This window comes from Rhinoderma darwinii, chromosome 4 (genome assembly GCF_050947455.1).
Source record: "Rhinoderma darwinii isolate aRhiDar2 chromosome 4, aRhiDar2.hap1, whole genome shotgun sequence".
NCBI classification, from domain to species: Eukaryota; Metazoa; Chordata; class Amphibia; order Anura; family Rhinodermatidae; genus Rhinoderma; species Rhinoderma darwinii.
In genome coordinates this window covers 32,594,227-32,613,702 of record NC_134690.1, presented here as the reverse complement: position 1 = coordinate 32,613,702, position 19,476 = coordinate 32,594,227, and the positions used below count along the sequence as shown (strand labels likewise).

The window sequence follows — 19,476 nt, the reverse complement described above, 5'->3', positions numbered from 1 at the left end:
TCGGGATCAACACTGTAAGATTATAGGTTGGACTAAATGGAGCGGTGTCTTTTTCCTACCATGTAATGGTTACCATATAATGTAACCCAAGAGGAGTCATGAAACCATAGATAGTAAACACTGTATTTACTCATCATTTTTTTTTTTTTATTAAACTCATTAATATATACAAAAAATAAAAATAAGGGATGATCCACAAAACCAGTACACACACACAAGGCTGCACACCGGACATCAGCAACAATGAGGTATAGCGCTACAAGGATATAACAGGTATATTGGCGAGTGGGGACTATAGAAATATCAATAATAATATTATATTGGAAACAGAGTTAGTCGGAGTTCACAAGGGGCGGATACTCTCCCTAAGAGCACGCAGCGTATCCGCCCTGTGCGCTGCAGTGCAGTTTTTCGCCCAGAACATCCACTGCGGAAAATTGCAGCACTTTGCTAGCAGGTCGGCCTCCTGGGATGACGTCTCATCCCAGGAACCCGCCGCAGCCTGTGATTGGCTGCAGCGGCGGTCACATGGGATGAATAGTCATACCAGGAGGCTGTGTTGGAGGGGAGGAACACAGACTTCTGGGTAAGCATGAGGCCGGCCGTTTGACGTCATCCAGGTCGGCCCCCTGGGATGAGGTTACAGCCCCCTTGGCTGCAGCGGTCACATGGGATGAAACATCATCCCAGGAGGCTGCGCTGGAGGGAGAAACACAGACTTCTGGGTAAGTACAAGATTTTATTTTTTTTCTTCTGAGTTGCGCTTTTTTTGCAAAAAAACGCAACAACTGCTAATTTTATTGGTTTTACGTCCCCATTGAAATCAATGGGGAAAATCCGCAACAAAAAATACAATTGACATGCAGAATAAAATTCCGAACCGCAGGTCTATTTCTGAGCGGTTTTTTTTCCGCTCAGTATTTACGCAGCGTGGGGATGAGATTTGTTTTATCTCATCCACTTTGATGCTACTGCATTTGCTGCGGATTTTCCGCAACTAATTCCGTTGCGGAAAAACCGCAGTATTTACGCAACGTGTGAACTGACCCTTACACCAGACAATCAGTAAAGACTAGATAGAACATGACTAGGATGCACGGAACATAAACCAATAGTAAAATGTCATCTAAACGTGATCAGAAAATATGGCGCGATACTGCAAGTGACTGCTAAACCACAGCGAAGGTAAATGGCAGAATACAACGGAGAAAGCACCGAAATCAGAATAAAGTCGCTCACCCAATAAGATATCTGTAGTGCAACCGGTCGCCTCAAAAGGCTCTCACATAAAGTAGATTAAAATGCAACACATGAATATTAATAGGATTTCCACAGAGCGCAGGAGACATTCTCCTCAATACAGGGACTAAATTACAGTCGTGAAGTTTCTGCTCTCCGCAATCACACACTGACGGAGTAACTCCGCAACAGCTAAATAATCTACACCCAGTCATTGCGTGGCCCTAATATTGTAATCTACATCAATGTCCACATCCTCAGCGGCTCGAATACTGACAATTCTGTGTATATCCATGTCCCTAATGATGTGACGGGCTATATGGATCCACACATCCTTAGGAGAATGCTAAACATGACCCGAGCACAAGAAGTGTTGTCATGGGGACACAACTACAGCTTTAAAATCTATAGTCACAATTTTCAAGTCTACTTAAGGGTCTTTTATATACTACATCTGCCAGCCCGTCTTTAAAGGGGAAAAGGATATACTCGTGTCAAACATTGGTTGACGCTGGGATCTCGGACGTCAACCGATTTATAAAACAAAAGGGTCCAAAAGAGGCACCAACTCCTTCTGACATTCCCAGCACACAGTCATTAATGCGAGTGACCATTTGCTTAAAGCGTCAGATTTCCGTTAACAGAAATCTCTAAAGGGGTCTGATCTCTCTATAGAGCAATCATTCTAGAGATCAATCGTGATCAGAGATCAAATACTTTTCTGGATTTACTTGCATGTGTCTATGACCTATCAGAGGATCATTTTTGACTGGATTTACCCATAAGGACACTCTCTAATACTGCTGGTTCTGGATTGAGGATTAAGAAGTCAATTGGGCCTCCTGAGGGGTGATGTTGCAGATATTGATTTATGGTACCAGCATAGAATTCAGGTATACCTCCAGAAGCTACACAGGATTTGCTTTTCAAGTCTGTAACCACAGAGATACATAGGTCTACATAGGAGCTGTATACACAAAACGGTAAGAGGTTTTTGTTTGTTTTTTTAAGACTAAGGCCTCATTCACACGGCAGGGTTTCCCGGCCGGGTGCCGGCCGTTCATAAATCGGCCGGCACCCGGCTGCATTAGGAATAATAGACTCCTAATGGGGCTATTCACACGGCCGATTTTTTGACGGCCGGGAAAACCGCCCGTCAAAAAATAGGACATGCTCTATTTTCGCCCGGGTACCCGGCCGCCCGGCTCCCATAGAAGTCTATGGGGCCGGGTAATACCCGGCCATCACCGGGATGTGTCCCGAGTGACGGCCGTGTTTTCCGGCTCTTGCGCTCTATCTCCTCCTCCTCACAGCGCAGAGTGCATGTGAGGAGGAGGAGTTGATGCCATTCTGACGAATGGCATCGCTGTACACGGTGTGGCAGGGCCGGGGTGTACAGCAAGTGGAAGGGAGCGCTGCGCTGGCTCCCTTCTCCTGCTTGTTAAAAGCGCCCTGGCCCGGCGACACCTTTGATGGCGCCGCTAGCAGCTGCAGCAGCTGCTGCGGCTGCTACTACTGTAGCGACGCCACTATAGCAGAGCGGGGAGGTATCTCCCCGCTCTGCTATGTGCTAGCCGCACTTAGCTCCTTGAAGGAGCGGAATCCCCGTGTGTTCGGGGATTCCGCTCCTGGACAGAGCGCTTGATGTCTCTGTCCATATCTGGGCAGTGACATCAGGGGAAACTCCAGAAGCGGAATCCCCGAACACATGGGGATTCCCCTTGAGGAGTTGACGATGATGTCACTGTCCGGATCTGCCCGGCCCGGCACGGATGCATAACTTTATGCAAACCGGCCGGGCAGAATGGCCGATTTTACCGGCCGGCACTCGGGCTCGGACGCGACCCGGTCGTGTGAATCCCGCCTAAGTCGCTTCATTTTTATTTTACATGCATTGGAGTAATACAAAACATAGAAGCAAAATTGTACATCCCCTTTAATAATCAATATATGGCACATTATTATAATACTCTAAGCGAATAACTGGAAATGTGCTTCAAAGAAAGGAATCCTTACTGGGCGTTCTCTACCTGTGACTAAAAGACACACACAGACAGACACAGACACGCGCACGCACAGACACGTGCACGCACGTGCACCACCTCCGAATAGAAGATCATCAATCTTACCATATTTCCGCAAGGACAGCAGGCGGAAGCCCGGACTGTAAGAAGAAGTTTCTTGCTTGCTCTCCTATAAGAGAAAGGTTGCACCGTTAGTCATTAGCGGTCACTCACAGACCGCAATAAGGATGCAATTATGCTCAAATGTGGGAAGGGGTTAATACTGCAGCCAGAGATGGGTAATGGCGGAACAACAGAGTCGCGTCTTGTAGACTAGTTGCTAGGGATAACTTAAATAACAACCAGTATTTTTAATTTGGTGGTCAGGCAACACATCCCTAGTAACCAGTCGGTCTCAGAATACTCAGGTATTTAGCACTGAGGCTTAGCAGGTCCTAAAGGGTATGGCAGCATTTACATCTTCTATCCAGATAAGCTCTATATAAAAAAGAGAAGTGACTCTGTGGATCAGTACAAGGTAACTAATGAATTTAGAGTTGAAGCCTGTATTATACTCCAGAGCTGAATTCCTAATTCTGCTTGTTAACAAACCATTACCAGCTTGGGATATCTCCATCTTGGGCATTTATGGCATATCCACAGTATATGCCATATATGTCCCATAGATGCAGGTCCCATCTCGGTGACCCGTACCTATCCCTAGCACGGGGGCCCCGTGACACTCTTCCTACCTTCTGCCTTTGTTGCTGAGCTCTGGCCACCGTCTGACCAGATATCCGGCCTTTTCAGAAACAGCCGAGCACGTTTTTCTATGCTGTTTCCGGAACGCCCAGAGGAGTGAATGGAAGATCCCAAAAAAAAGCTTGACCGTTCCTGGAAAACCAAGCCACCTCGTCAATCAGTGGCCGGTGCCCAGCGACAGTGCCGGAAAGGTAGGATGGGGGCCAGGGAGAACTGTTTTAGAGATAGATGCAGGTTCGAGGTGCGACCCCCATCTATTGGACATTTATGGCATATCCTGTGGATGCTGGGAGATTTTAACTCTGAAGCCAGCAGAATTGTGAATGCAGCTCTGGAGTTTAATATGTGTGCTTATTTAGGATCAGTAAAAGATAGGTAATGTATTCTCAAAGTGACGCAACATTTTATTTAGAATAGTTTTATATAGATACTGTAAAATAGTGTACCTTAAGCTTGTCCTTTTTGTATGTTCAAAGGATAGGTGATAATTTACTAATTGTTGGGGACCACACTGAACGTGAGAACGGGGTCCCAAAACCCCTTACTGTTCACTGCTCGACTGCAATGAGGACGACATTGAATGGATCGGCTGTCAAGCATGCATGCAGCCGCTCCATTCAGTGTCTACAGAAATGACGAAAAAAGCCAAGTACAGCGCTCAGTTGTTTCTGTCATTCTCATAGACATTGAATGGAGTGGTGGACTCGTGCTCGACCGCCGCTGCATTCAAGCTCTTCCTCAATTGTACGGGGTGCAGTAAGAAGGATCTGGGGGTTCAAAACCCCCATTTTCACGATTGGTAGGGTTCCCAGCGATCAGAATATGGATAGGTGATAATTTATGATTCTAGGAAATCCCCTTTAATAAAGAGGGAGGAGGGTCCTGTGATCAGGATTGTCATCTCTTGGCCAGAGTGGAGAGTTGTTATAAAGAGTCTCTCGCTCTAGAGGACCTGTCCTGTATTACACAGACAACCTATCGATATGAATAAACACTGTGTAATGCTTAAATTCCCCTGTGGTGGCGCTGCAGAGAAATTGAACACTTACTGACAGGTTTCATACAGATTACATATGATCACTGGGGGTCTAAAGCAGGAGGATACTATGTTAAAATTGTCCCTTGGAAAAGCTTATCACAAAGAGGGATTGTCCAAAGAGGAGAACCCCTTTGGGGTCAGTTTAATTGTACAGATCAGAATTTGAAAAATCTCAAATACCTTTAAAGGGTTTTTATGGAATTAAAAAAAAAAAAAAAAAAGAGCAATGAATTTGGGTTTAAATTTTCAACATAAACTTTGCAATATGTTCATCTTTTATGTATTGCTGCTGCCGTCCGTCCATGTGCACTGCCGTATCGACATGTTAGATGACGGCCAATCACTGGCTGCGGCTTCCCTGAGACTTGCCACAGATAAAATTGGGTTTCATTTTTTAAAATGTTTACAAGAATTACTGCACAATGACGTACAACAAAGGAGCGGACAATATTGAGTGTATGCCGGAAAACCGCACAGAACTGCATGACACAACACTGCTACCCCGTACCTGGCTCTGCTGTGTTTGGGCAAACACTACATTTCACACGAGCGTGAGAGATTTACGCGCTGAAAAAACGCACAAAAATTTGTCCGTGCGCGTTGCGTTTTATATCAGTGTACTCTGCGTGTGGCAGGTGTTTTCCACGCACTTGCAAGCAGATTTATTTTTTAATGTAATTGCTGCGTGACACACTTACAGCACACGGCTGTGCATCCGTTTGCGGTCCGTGGTTTTCACTCACCCAATTAAACAACGTCAACTTGTAAATTTCGGTTTCATCAATTATTTTCTCTCGGTTTAAACTGCATGTTCGGGACGCAGATACAAGGTAAGGTCCCTGCTCTACCAGTCACTATGTATCGCTGGACCCGAGGCAGTGACGTCATCGCGCCTGTCTGCACCCTGCCGCACAGACCAGAGGGATCCCCTCCACTCGTCATTGGAACGGGGTTAGGGGAGTATCTATATTATTATTTTTATCAGGCACTTTTGGGGGCAGCTATGGGGGCATTATACAGTGTGGAGGGCAGTTATGGGGGGCACTATAAAGTGTGGAGGGCAGTTATGGGGGCATTATACAGTGTGGAGGGCAGTTATGGGGGCATTATACAGTGTGGAGGGCAGTTATGGGGGGCACTATAAAGTGTGGAGGGCAGTTATGGGGGCATTATACAGTGTGGAGGGCAGTTATGGGGGCATTATACAGTGTGGAGGGCAGTTATGGGGGCATTATACTGTGTGGAGGACAGTTATGGGGGCATTATACTGCGTGGAGGACAGTTATGGGGGCATTATACTGTGTGGAGGACAGTTATGGGGGCATTATACGGTGTGGAGGGCAGTTATGGGGGCATTATACTGTGTGGAGGGCAGTTATGGGGGCATTATACTGTGTGGAGGGCAGTTATGGGGGGCATTATACAGTGTGGAGGACAGTTATGGGGGCATTATACGGTGTGGAGGGCAGTTATGGGGGGCATTATACAGTGTGGAGGGCAGTTATGGGGGCATTATACTGCGTGGAGGACAGTTATGGGGGTATTATACTGTGTGGAGGACAGTTATGGGGGCATTATACTGCATGGAGGGCAGTTATGGGGGGGCATTATACAGTGTGGAGGACAGTTATGGGGGCATTATACTGCGTGGAGGACAGTTATGGGGGCATTATACTGCGTGGAGGACAGTTATGGGGGCATTATACTGCGTGGAGGACAGTTATGGGGGCATTATACTGTATGGAGGGCAGTTATGGGGGGCATTATACTGTGTGGAGGGCAGTTATGGGGGCATTATACTGTGTGGAGGGCAGTTATGGGGGGCATTATACAGTGTGGAGGGCAGTTATGGGGGGCATTATACTGTGTGGAGGGCAGTTATGGGGGCATTATACTGTGTGGAGGGCAGTTATGGGGGGCATTATACAGTGTGGAGGGCAGTTATGGGGGCATTATACAGTGTGGAGGGCAGTTATGGGGGCATTATACTGTGTGGAGGGCAGTTATGGGGGCATTATACTGTGGGAGGCAGTTATGGGGGCATTATACTGTGTGGAGGACAGTTATTGGGGCATTATACTGTGTGGAGGGCAGTTATGGGGGCATTATACTGTGTGGAGGGCAGTTATGGGGGCATTATACTGTGTGGAGGGCAGTTATGGGGGCATTATACTGTGTGGAGGACAGTTATTGGGGCATTATACTGTGTGGAGGGCAGTTATGGGGGCATTATACTGTGTGGAGGACAGTTATGGGAGCATTATACTGTGTGGAGGGCAGTTATGGGGGCATTATACTGTGGGAGGCAGTTATGGGGGCATTATACTGTGTGGAGGGCAGTTATGGGGGCATTATACTGTGTGGAGGAAGTTATAGGGGCATTATACTGTGTGGAGGGCAGTTATGGGGGCATTATACTGTGTGGAGGGCAGTTATGGGGGCATTATACTGTGTGGAGGGCAGTTATGGGGGCATTATACTGTGGGAGGCAGTTATGGGGGCATTATACTGTGTGGAGGGCAGTTATGGGGGCATTATACTGTGTGGAGGGCAGTTATGGGGGCATTATACTGTGTGGAGGACAGTTATGGGAGCATTATACTGTGTGGAGGGCAGTTATGGGGGCATTATACTGTGGGAGGCAGTTATGGGGGCATTATACTGTGTGGAGGGCAGTTATGGGGGCATTATACTGTGTGGAGGAAGTTATAGGGGCATTATACTGTGTGGAGGGCAGTTATGGGGGCATTATACTGTGTGGAGGGCAGTTATGGGGGCATTATACTGTGTGGAGGGCAGTTATGGGGGCATTATACTGTGGGAGGCAGTTATGGGGGCATTATACTGTGTGGAGGGCAGTTATGGGGGCATTATACTGTGTGGAGGACAGTTATTGGGGCATTATACTGTGTGGAGGGCAGTTATGGGGGCATTATACTGTGTGGAGGGCAGTTATGGGGGCATTATACTGTGTGGAGGGCAGTTATGGGGGCATTATACTGTGTGGAGGACAGTTATTGGGGCATTATACTGTGTGGAGGGCAGTTATGGGGGCATTATACTGTGTGGAGGACAGTTATGGGGGCATTATACTGTGTGGAGGGCAGTTATGGGGGCATTATACTGTGTGGAGGGCAGTTATGGGGGCATTATACTGTGTGGAGGGCAGTTATGGGGGCATTATACTGTGTGGAGGACAGTTATGGGGGCATTATACTGTGTGGAGGGCAGTTATGGGGGCATTATACTGTGTGGAGGGCAGTTATGGGGGCATTATACTGTGTGGAGGGCAGTTATGGGGGCATTATACTGTGTGGAGGACAGTTATTGGGGCATTATACTGTGTGGAGGGCAGCTATGGGGGCATTATACTGTGTGGAGGGCAGTTATGGGGGCATTATACTGTGTGGAGGGCAGTTATGGGGGCATTATACTGTGTGGAGGGCAGTTATGGGGGCATTATACGGTGTGGAGGGCAGTTATTGGGGCACTATACGGTGTGGAGGGCAGTTATGGGGCACTATACGGTGTGGAGGGCAGTTATGGGGCATTATACTGTGCGGGGGCAGTGTCAGGGTTATATTATATACAGTAGTATACAGCAGGCTCAGGGGATAAATATTAATCCAATGGCGTAGAATGCAAATAGGGGGACCTGACATGCAGAAGGGTTGTCACCAAAATAATCGTAATCGAGGTTACATATTCAATTAATCGTGATTTTGACTTCGGTCACAATTGCCCAGCCTTACCATAAAGAGAGGATCCTAAACTCTAAAAGTTCAGGTTTGTGGCTCCCCGACCCGTGAAATCCCCGGCACAAATCCTGATTTGTAGGAAAAGCTGCATCACGAGACTGCAGTGCATTTAATATTTAATGAAGCTTTCTCCTGCACGCCGCCTGTGGATTGTCAACGTGCGAAGGAGCCGAGCTCTACTGCTGTGCTATGGCCAGTAAATTTCCACCTTCAGCAAAGTCACAAGAGAACGTAGTTTATTGTGAATGTTCACCTTATTACACCATGTTGTTGTTAGGGCCAAAATTCTGTGCGGATTAATGTCTTACCATATCTTTATATCGATTGTGTCAGGAAAACTGCGCTCGAGAGTTAGAATTGCACAAAATAGATAGACAGAGCTAAACAATACTATTTTGTCTACTGGCAGCCACCACTAGAGGGAGCTTACTGCATACGGTTATATAGCTCAGCTCGATGTATAACAAGTACGTAGCTCGCTCCTCAGCGCCCTCTAGTGGTGGCAGTAGTCAGTCAGAATTTCATGTTAATGCGGGGAACTTGGAGCTCTGTATCAGGCAAATGGAGCGCCAACACGCACACGTATACATACATATATATTAACTTATTAGGTACATTAAGAAGTTAATAAAACAATCTTCGATTAAAAATGGTGTCCAATTTTGGATTTTACTTTAAAGTGTGAATATTTAGGATCTCAAATCTCTTGTAGTCAATAGATGGAAAGAGTCTGCACTGGGAAACGCAGGATACAAATAGGGACAGTAAAAAAAATTAAAAAAATACTTCAATAAAGGAACTTCAATAATAAATGCTATGCTCCTTTATCCAAAAACCGGACGGACATGACATAGAAAGATAGATAGCTACCGGGCCGGCCTTCAGACAGATGGTGCCACGTGCGAAATTATCTTTCGGCGCCCCTCCCATCATTAAAAGAAAATTCACCATAAAAAAAGTATAATGCCCCTTTAGTGCCCCCATACAGTATAATAATAATAATATTTAATATAATATATTACAACCTCTTCAAGGACACTGTATTTTGACCTCTAATTGTGCCCACAGTATTATGCCACCTGTAGTACCCCTACACAGTAGAATGTCCATTTAGTGGCCCTCACACAGTCTAGTGCCCCCTGTAGATCGTGCCATACAGCCCCCCCAACTCCCCCTTGTAGACAGTGCCCCCAAACAAAACCTGTGCCGCAGGTATTTTCTGGCTCCCATTAAATTTCAGCCTGCCACTCACAGTAAAATGACCATCAGCCCGCCACTCACAGATGCCCCTTGTAGGTAGTGCCACACAGCCCCCTTGTTGGTAGTGCCACACAAATCACAGCCCCTTTGTTGGTAGTGCCACACAGCCCACAGCCCCCTTGTAGGTAGTGCCACACAGCCCACAGCCCCCTTGTAGGTAGTGCCACACAGCCCACAGCCCCCTTGTAGGTAGTGCCACACAGCCCCCTTGTAGATGGCCCCCCCCCACGCTTCCTGTAGATAGCGCCACTGTAGCTCCCTGAAGGAGCGGAATCCCCATGTGGCCGGGAATTCCGCTCCTGGAGCACTCTGCTTGTGGTCTCTGTCCATATATGAACAGTGACATCAGGGGCAACTCCTGAAGCGGAATCCCCGTCCACAACGTTGCCGACGCTGTGACCGGGGATTCCACTCCAGGAGAAGCTCCTGTTGTGAGAAAAAAACACTGCAATGCCACCATTAGTCTTTGCCTTTATAGCGCTCACTATGCGGTGTAAATAACATGTTAACTTTATTCTGCGGGTCGGTACAATTACGACAATACGGCCACTGTTAGGCCTCCAGCTCGGCCAGTGGGGTGACTGAGGGAGCTGCATTCACCATTGAGCACCGCATTTAAGGGGTTAAAAGACCGGGATTGGTGCTAGCTCCGATCCCGACCGTTGCAGCAGGGCATCAGCTGCAACTCACGTGGAGAATTCATGTATTTTGAGTGTAAACTAATCTCCATTGGCGTACATATCGACCCGTGTTCTGCCCTACAGGTAGTTGGTATTGATTCCTCTATTTAAAGAGAAAAGAAAGACCCTTTATGGTATCTACCCCGAATAGGGCTCCCCAGTAATGTCCGTGGATGACATATACGATCATTATATTTATCATCTATGATAAGCCACACTGGAGGAGACCAATATAGAGCGCAATATGCGGCACCACGTGGTTAGCCGAGCCGTGAGCCTTCATTGGACTTCCTCAAAAGCAGCTCAGACAGCAAACACAAAGGGTATTTTCAGCCGTTTTTAGTTTAGCGTGTGAACATACACTTACTATAATGTAAACCTTGAGGCTTCCTACAGCTGATAAACCCAGTCCTGAACTAGGACTACAAAAACCTCCTAAAGGGGCACTCCACACAAATGTATTTTTTAGAAAAATATGATTAACAGCAAACCCTAAGAAAGGGAATGGCTTTGAGCTGGACAGTTCATACATGTCTGACAGTTTGGTTGCTATGGATACACTGCCTAACAACAAGATTGATATCAAGTGGTCAGGCAGCAAGTCTCCCTATTGACTAATCTGGAGGACTGCTGGAAGGGAGAAAATGGGTAAGGATGCTCAAGGTTGGTTTTAAATGTGTTGACCTCCGCCCCTTCTAACATGGTCAGCCGTGAATCGGAAGAGATGTATGGAGCGGGTAGTCAAGCACGGCCTGCTACATGCAAGACTATGGCAGAACTGGACAAAGCTCCAAAAAGTGAATTTCCTGAATGGGCCTCTTTGCCTATTTGGCTCTTGGTAAGCACCGATTCTCCAAGCGGAGACCAGCTGGTGGGGAGTATTAAGGGCAATGCTCTCTGGGAAAAAAGTATGCAAAATCTCACTCCTTCAAAAGAAAGAGCACTATCTCTCTAGTGCCACCTATAGGTGACTACCCTGTAATACAACATCTGACCCTTTATAGAGGAAGTGGCCTGATTTGCGGAGACACTATGTAGTCATAGGCACAGCACTTTACTGACTGAAGCGCATGCTTTCAATTTAAGTGATTCAATGGTTATTGAGAAACGACTGCAAGCAAAAATCAATGTGATGGCAGATCAGTTCTCACCTATCAAAAATGGCAGACGCTACGGAATAAAAAAAAAAACATCATCTTAGTTAAAGCAACTGTCCAGTGTGACAATCACTTTACCATGCCTCCCAAGCATCCAGGATCCGGTGGAACAGTCCCATATTCCGGGAGACCGGCAGCATGTCCCAAGTCCTCAGGACGATGCTACAGTTAAGTACAATTCATCCTGTGAAACCAAACGGTTTAGCGCACACCGGCGCAATACAGTGACGTCATCATGCCTGCCTGGGCCAATCTACACACAACACAGACCAGAGAGGACCTGCAGAGAAAATACCTCAATTTGTCGTGGGAACGGGACTAAGTGAGTATTTATTTTATTCTTTTTAGGAGGCACTATGGGGGCATTATACTATGTGTGAGGGGCACTATGGGGGAATACTATGTGTGAGGGGCACTATGGGGGAATACTATGTGTGAGGGGCACTATGGGGGCATTATACTATGTATGAGGGGCACTATGGGGGCATTATACTATGTGTGAGGGGCACTATGGGGGCATTATACTATGTGTGAGGGGCACTATGGGGGCATTACACTATGTGTGAGGGGCACTATGGAGGAATACTATGTGCAGGCACTACTGGGGCATGATACTGTGTGGGGTGACTATTACAGCGTTCCATACAAAGAGGGTAGTATGAAAGTGTGTGGGGGTACAAGGGGGAATTGGCGGTGTATGGACAAGGATTGGGCGTGTTTAGAGGCGTGGCTTAATGGCGAAAAGTTTAAATATTTGTAATGGGAACAATTTATGTAAAGTTGGGAGGTTCTAGCTATATTCAGCCCATATAGTCTTTCCTTAATAACAGCCACTACTGCAATCCTGGGGTAGTCATTTGGACCAATGTCGCGGTGACTTCATAGTAATGCTTCCTGGCAATATGGAGGTCCAGCAGTGAGACTCTCTCTCCGCTATGCTGATGACTGTAATGATACGTAGAAAATGGAGATGGGAACAGCACTCATATTCATGACTTTTGTATCCGCATGGTGAATGCCAAGCCAGGGACATGGTTCCAATTTCCCCACAGACTTTTAGTACCAGACATAAGGTAGGCAGCACTCAAGGATGAATCACCAGTGGTTAATTCCAACATGCATATGTGACGAGACGTCAACAGTGTAAGTGAATGGAGAGCGCGAGGTACATTGGAAGCCGCCCCCTCTATTTTGAAGCTGGGAAGCAGAAGAGGAGCCATGGAGGGGAGATTAATATTACAATTTTATTTACCTTCAACCACTTTCCATTCCTTTACATACCTCATGGGGGGTCCATATAGAGCGTCCGGTCTGAGTACTGGACAATGGTGTTACATGTATGGCTATTGTAAAGGGTTGTGGAAAGTGCTATGTAAATTCCTGCAGCTTTACAATCTTATTATTGGATTACACTTTCAACATATTTTAAATCTAAAAATATTATATGTATATGAATGCCGCCTTGATCATCTCATGAATTACAGATAGTCACCACTTCATGCTCCTGTGCAGGTGATCGCAGGTCCTCTTTCTTAAGCATAAACAGAAAGTGCGTAAAATCAGATAGAAGAATACGTAACATTTCCACTACATGACAACGAACAGGCCGATTATACCGTAACGAGCGGAGTTACATAGGTCGCGCTCATCTCTTCCAATAGACCCTATAGCCGGGTCCGGACGCTGACCGGTCCCACTGTAGGGGGCACTTTGGCTTGTACTATTATGGAAATGGGGGGTGTAGAGAACAATAATAGACACCTCAGTTACTGTTTTGAAGAGGAAGAGACAACTCATTATTTAAAGGGATTGTATCATGGAAACTAGGATATGTCCCCAATGTCCGACCGGTGGGGGTCGACCACTGTTTTCCACGCCGATCGCAATAACAAACTGGGAGTGGGCTAGGAATGCACAGCGCTACTTTGTCTGCTGCTGGTTCAGTTCTACTTTTTCCGGGTTGACGAATGGACCGCTATTATAGTGAAGCGGATCCGACGGAAGACAAAGTGGCACATAGCTTCCCTAGAACCGCCGCCACTACGTTCTAGAATCAGTGGGGATCACAGCGATCGCACCTGCGCTGATCGGATATTGTGATTAGACAGCCCTTTTAAATTAGTGACAGACATGAAGCTCACACCTTTTTTACCCAAAGAGGTTCTGCATCAGCTGAGGCGGTCTGGAAGTTGGTGTACTGTATTATCCAGGTATTCCACGGTGACTTCTAACATTGTAACTTCTAACACAAACAAAGAAGGAGGACGCCTACCAGTAATGAGTCCACCTGCGGGCTTCAGGCTGGCGAACTGCTGGTCGTGCTTGGTCCGCTCCTCCGTAGTGATCGCCCACATGTTCGGCCCTCCTGCAAGTAAAAACACTGAAAGTTAAATATAGCCCCAAGGAGGTCGGCTTCTTAAAGTAACACATCCGTATCCATTGCCCACAGGAAACTCAGACGTACGAAGCGACGGTCACCTGCCCCCGACCGATCACTACTGCTCAGCCCTTCCTCTGTATACACGGGAAGTCACATCAACACAACACTTCCTAATGTCAGTTGATTTTTGCAACTTCCTGATGCTTGTAGAGATCGCTTCCCAGATCCTCAAATAAACTAACAAGTTCTGTGTTTTCTAAACAAATTGATGCCTTTTGAATATTCATGAAGGTCTCCGCCCCTGCCCTGCGCTCTTAGGATTCAATACAGAGGGAATGCAAAAAACACACAATAGTACTGCAATGTAGATAAAATACAGATGTAGCAGAGGTGAAATGGTCATGTATCCATTTAGTTTGGTTTAGGTGACAGTAGTGTAGAGGAGACCAAAATAGTAGAGCAACCAATCAGATTCCAGCTCTTTGAAGTCTTTTTGAAAATGAAAAGAAGGAATCGGATTGGCTGCTATGGGCAACGTCTCAACTTTTTCCTTGCACCAATTTTGATGAAATTCTCCCGATATGGCATAAAGTGCCCGTAAATCACAAACTTCTCTCTGCTACATTTCTAGATATACCTTACAGATTAATTTAATTCCTGGATTACCAGCAGAAGTATCAGTCGAGGGCATGTAAAATCTATGGGAAACCACTTAAAAACTTAAAAAGGAGTATTAATGTTTGAGCAAACAAAGGCTATCCTTTGTATAAATAAGTTATTCAATGTCCCAAATTACTTTCTGCATCAATTTATCACAGATTTCAAGATCTCTGCTTGTTGTCAATAGGAACCTTCATTGTTTACTTCAAGTGGATAAAATTATGTCCATGGTCATGATGGAAACAGGTGATGGGCTCATTACAGTTACAGTATCAGAACTCTCGCGTCTAATGATCCCAGCACCTGTGTGTCCATCACATGACCATGTAACGATCCCAGTACCTGTGTCCATCACATGACCATGTAACGATCCCAGCACCCATGTGTCCACATGACCATGTAACGATCCCAGCACCTGTGTCCACCACATAACCCTGTAACGATTCCAGCACCCGTGTCCACCACATGACCATGTAACGATTCCAGCACCCGTGTCCACCACATGACCATGTAACGATCCCAATACCAGTGTGTCCACCACATGACCATGTAACGATCCCAGCACCCGTGTCCACCACATGACCATGTAACGATCCCAGCACCCGTGTCTCCATCACGACCCTGTAACGATCCCAGCACCCGTGTGTCCATCACATGACCATGTACCGATCCCAGCACCCGTGTGTCCATCACGTGACCCTGCAACGATCCCAGCACCCGTGTGTCCATCACATGACCCTGCAACGATCCCAGCACCCGTGTGCCCGTCACATGACCCTGTAACGATCCCAGCACCCGTGTGCCCGTCACATGACCATGTAACGATCCCAGCATCTGTGTGTCCACCACATGACCATGGACAGAATTTTTCCCACTGGAAGTAAACAATAAAGCTTCCACTGAACAACAGCAAGCAGAGATATTGAATAGTGAGGAATTCATACGGAAAATATATTGGAAGATTATATAGCTTTTCATTACACAATGAATAAGCTTTATTTGCAGAAACCTTTAAAATTTTCAGTGGAAAAGGCGTAAGAATGACATGAAGGCACAAGCGACTACGATGGAGCCCTGGACTATTTTATTGCCACATCTGCCCATCCTCATCAACTCACCATTACTTTGTCATTTGCTTTATTTTCTGCCCTCCATTGTTTCCTAGCAGAATGAGGACCATTGCGACATCACGTTTATGAGGCCACAGAGGCAAAAACACAGCCACGGAAGATTACACCACGCTAAACAAAATGTCACTGTAGTTGGCAATGATTGGCTGCCACGGTTACTCACGTTATTTTGGACGACACGACATTGGAGCAGGAACAGAGGGCGGCGGAAACAGGGCAGATTATTAGGTTTATTATTTTTATACTTGCGGGTGCTTTAACAAGTTTGTGGTTTGTCAGAAAACCCCTTTAAGAAGAATCATAAAAGGAATGGGGTGCTAATACGCCACTCCATGGTCAATGCGGGCCCCCATGATGCACAATAACGCACTTATCTGACAGTCAGCGGCGTCACCTTCTACTATGCCGACAGGCTTCTATGGAGTCATGTACCCACTCACGCAAATACGAGTGGTCGCCAGTATATAATGACCACTGTGAACCAGCAGGGACACATTCACATCGCGCCCGTTTCGGGACCATGTTAAAAACCACTAGAGCTGAACATTGTGCCACCATGTTGCCCACTGGTTGGATTCTTCGTCATGCAATAAGTGCCTCCTCCATATGACTATTATCAGATCTCCTAAATAAGAATAGTGACTGTAGCGATACAGATATAGCAGCGCTAAAGCTGCGGACACAGCCATCCAGGAGAACACACCCAGCAAGCCAGGCAAAGTGGTCTGACCAGTCACTAGAAAACAGGAACATCTTCTCTCCACCAGTGATGTATCACACACTACAGAACAAGTCATGGACTACTCATTCTCTCCTCCTGGCAGTGGGCCTGGGGAATATGTGGGAGCACCACTGTATGTATTCTATACGGTTAGCCATTGTCCGTTTCATTTGAAATACAACCTGAACATCAGGTCTTCATTGCATCCGACTTATTATTGGGCTTTTCCTGCTACTGACTTAGTTGGCGCATTGACTTGATATGCCAGGAGTATCTGATCGGAGGGGGTGAGCATGCACAACTGTTTCCAGTGTAATATAGACCACGGGTGAAGGTACCATGCTCTCGCTTCCTCTAGGTTTTTAATGAGTTGCCAATAAAGGAATGGATCTTATAGACTGAGGTGGTGCTGGATAATATTTTTCTTTACCACATCGGTTTACCCTCAAAAGCCCAAGAATTTTCTTTCCTGCACTCAAAAAATGGAAGGCCTAGACCACAATAAGGGATGTGTGCTGAGGCCATTTGCATTTTTCTCTTACAGTTGAGTGACATCCAGACGACACTAATAAATTCCTAGTGCTACCAGTCATCTAGGTATTCTTTTCACTGGGGGGGGGGGGGGGGAGAGGGAAATCAATGCGGTTGTCGCGGTTACTAAATATCTGTAACTAGTTATTGGGGGCCCTGCCGTCGTCCCACTTATTGGGGGCCCTGCCGTCGTCCCACTTATTGGGGGCCCTGCCGTCGTCCCACTAATTGGGGGCCCTGCCGTCGTCCCACTTATTGGGGGCCCTGCCGTCGTCCCACTTATTGGGGGCCCTGCCGTCGTCCCACTTATTGGGGGCCCTGCCGTCGTCCCACTTATTGGGGGCCCTGCCGTCGTCCCACTTATTGGGGGCCCTGCCGTCGTCCCACTTATTGGGGGCCCTGCCGTCGTCCCACTTATTGGGGGCCCTGCCGTCGTCCCAGTTATTGGGGGCCCTGCCGTCGTCCCAGTTATTGGGGGCCCTGCCGTCGTCCCAGTTATTGGGGGCCCTGCCGTCGTCCCAGTTATTGGGGGCCCTGCCGTCGTCCCAGTTATTGGGGGCCCTGCCGTCGTCCCAGTTATTGGGGGCCCTGCCGTCGTCCCAGTTATTGGGGGCCCTGCCGTCGTCCCAGTTATTGGGGGCCCTGCCGTTGTCCCAGTTATTGGGGGCCCTGCCGTCGTCCCAGTTATTTGGGGCCCTGTGTCTTATTAGGAGTCTGTGATTGCAATAAAAAACTGACTGATTGGGGATCCTGTAGCTGGCGGGGTTACTTGGGGTTCCACAGCACTCTAAAAAATTTCCTACAATAAAAATAAAAGCTAATTTTGTCACACTCCATTTAAAAGGTTAAAGACGACCTCCAATGGAAGCACAACTTTCCATGTCTGCATCACCCACCTGACTGTATACGACCCCCTACACTTTTTATGTATACTGTACTTACTTTTTGAACTGCTGCCTTGTCTGTGCTTAAAAAAAAAAGCCTCCATCTTGATTCTTAGATTTCTCCAGCTTTCTCTTCCTCTCTGCTTTGCTATCAACCCCATGATGCTTCAGCACAGTTTCACATGACCAGCTAAAGACCATACCACTTCTGCATGCTAGGGGACTCGGATGATCATTCTCTCTACAGTATATTCTACACATTATTCTTTATTCTTCTACATTATACCTGTGTGACAGGAACCTGTCTAAGTATCAGTGGTAGCTGATGATAGAAGTTTGTCCCCCCCCTGTGCAAAACTAGTGTGGTACAGGAACTGCGGGCACCTGTGATGGGTGACACATAGATCTCCATAGACCCAAGTAGAGAAAGCGTGTCACCGAGCCAGAGTCACGTTGCTGCTAAGCAACCGTGCCAGTCTGATATATAGATATAAATAACAGGTGACAGACAGACACATGGAATACCATAATGGGAAAGTTTAGTTTTGGCCGGAGTGCCCCTTTAACCACCCCCGAATAAGACGGATAGAGCCATCTCTCTGCTGGGAAGGGGAGAATGGGCACCCCACTTCTCGGGAGCAAAAAGACCCCCTCCTGATGCGATATTTATGGTACGTATGTCTAGACACCTTTAAAAATAATCTGTTCTGAGAAAACGCCTTTAAATTTCAGCCAAAAAAGAAAAAAAACAAAACACCTTTTTAGTCATACAAAAGGTCACTTCCAAATCAACCACAATCCACTCAATGCAACCGAGCAGAGATGACACATATCAGAAAAAAACATGACAAATATTACTGTAATGCCCTTTAACTGCATAAGCAAAGTATTCTCATTATCTCATTGTAACTCCCTAAATAGCTACAAACAGGTTTATCTGCTGCGTGTATCCAGCGCCCGCACTGGGAGAGTCAGGATACCAGTAATGGTGTGTTCATCAGTAAAGCACACAACACGGCCGGCATTACATATGGTATGGGGGGGGGGGGTATACAGATGCCGGGGGCATCACTTCCAGCTCCAAGATCCACATATAAACCGACTTCATCTTCATCCTGCGCCTGAGACCTGAGGTTGGGGTAGAGGGACATTTGAGGCCTTAAGGCCCCACGTGCAACTGCGATCTTCTGAACCCCCTACATCCACGCCTCTGGTTTACATGCAAAGACATCAGGAGAACATCTGAATAATCTATTTAAAGGGAATGTATCA

General features: G+C 46.8%; 1 protein-coding gene across 6 annotated transcripts in view; it reads right to left on the bottom strand.

The window, feature by feature from the left end:
* Positions 1–19,476, bottom strand: part of ITSN2 (intersectin 2) — a 166,009-nt gene that overhangs the window by 107,892 nt on the left and 38,641 nt on the right. For all 6 annotated transcript variants that reach the window (XM_075860980.1, XM_075860983.1, XM_075860984.1 and 3 more), the window contains 2 exons: positions 14,171–14,263; positions 3,369–3,432 (listed from right to left, as the gene is read on the bottom strand). In XM_075860980.1, coding sequence (XP_075717095.1) covers positions 3,369–3,432; positions 14,171–14,263 — 157 coding nt within the window. The remainder of the gene's footprint in view (positions 1–3,368; positions 3,433–14,170; positions 14,264–19,476) is intronic.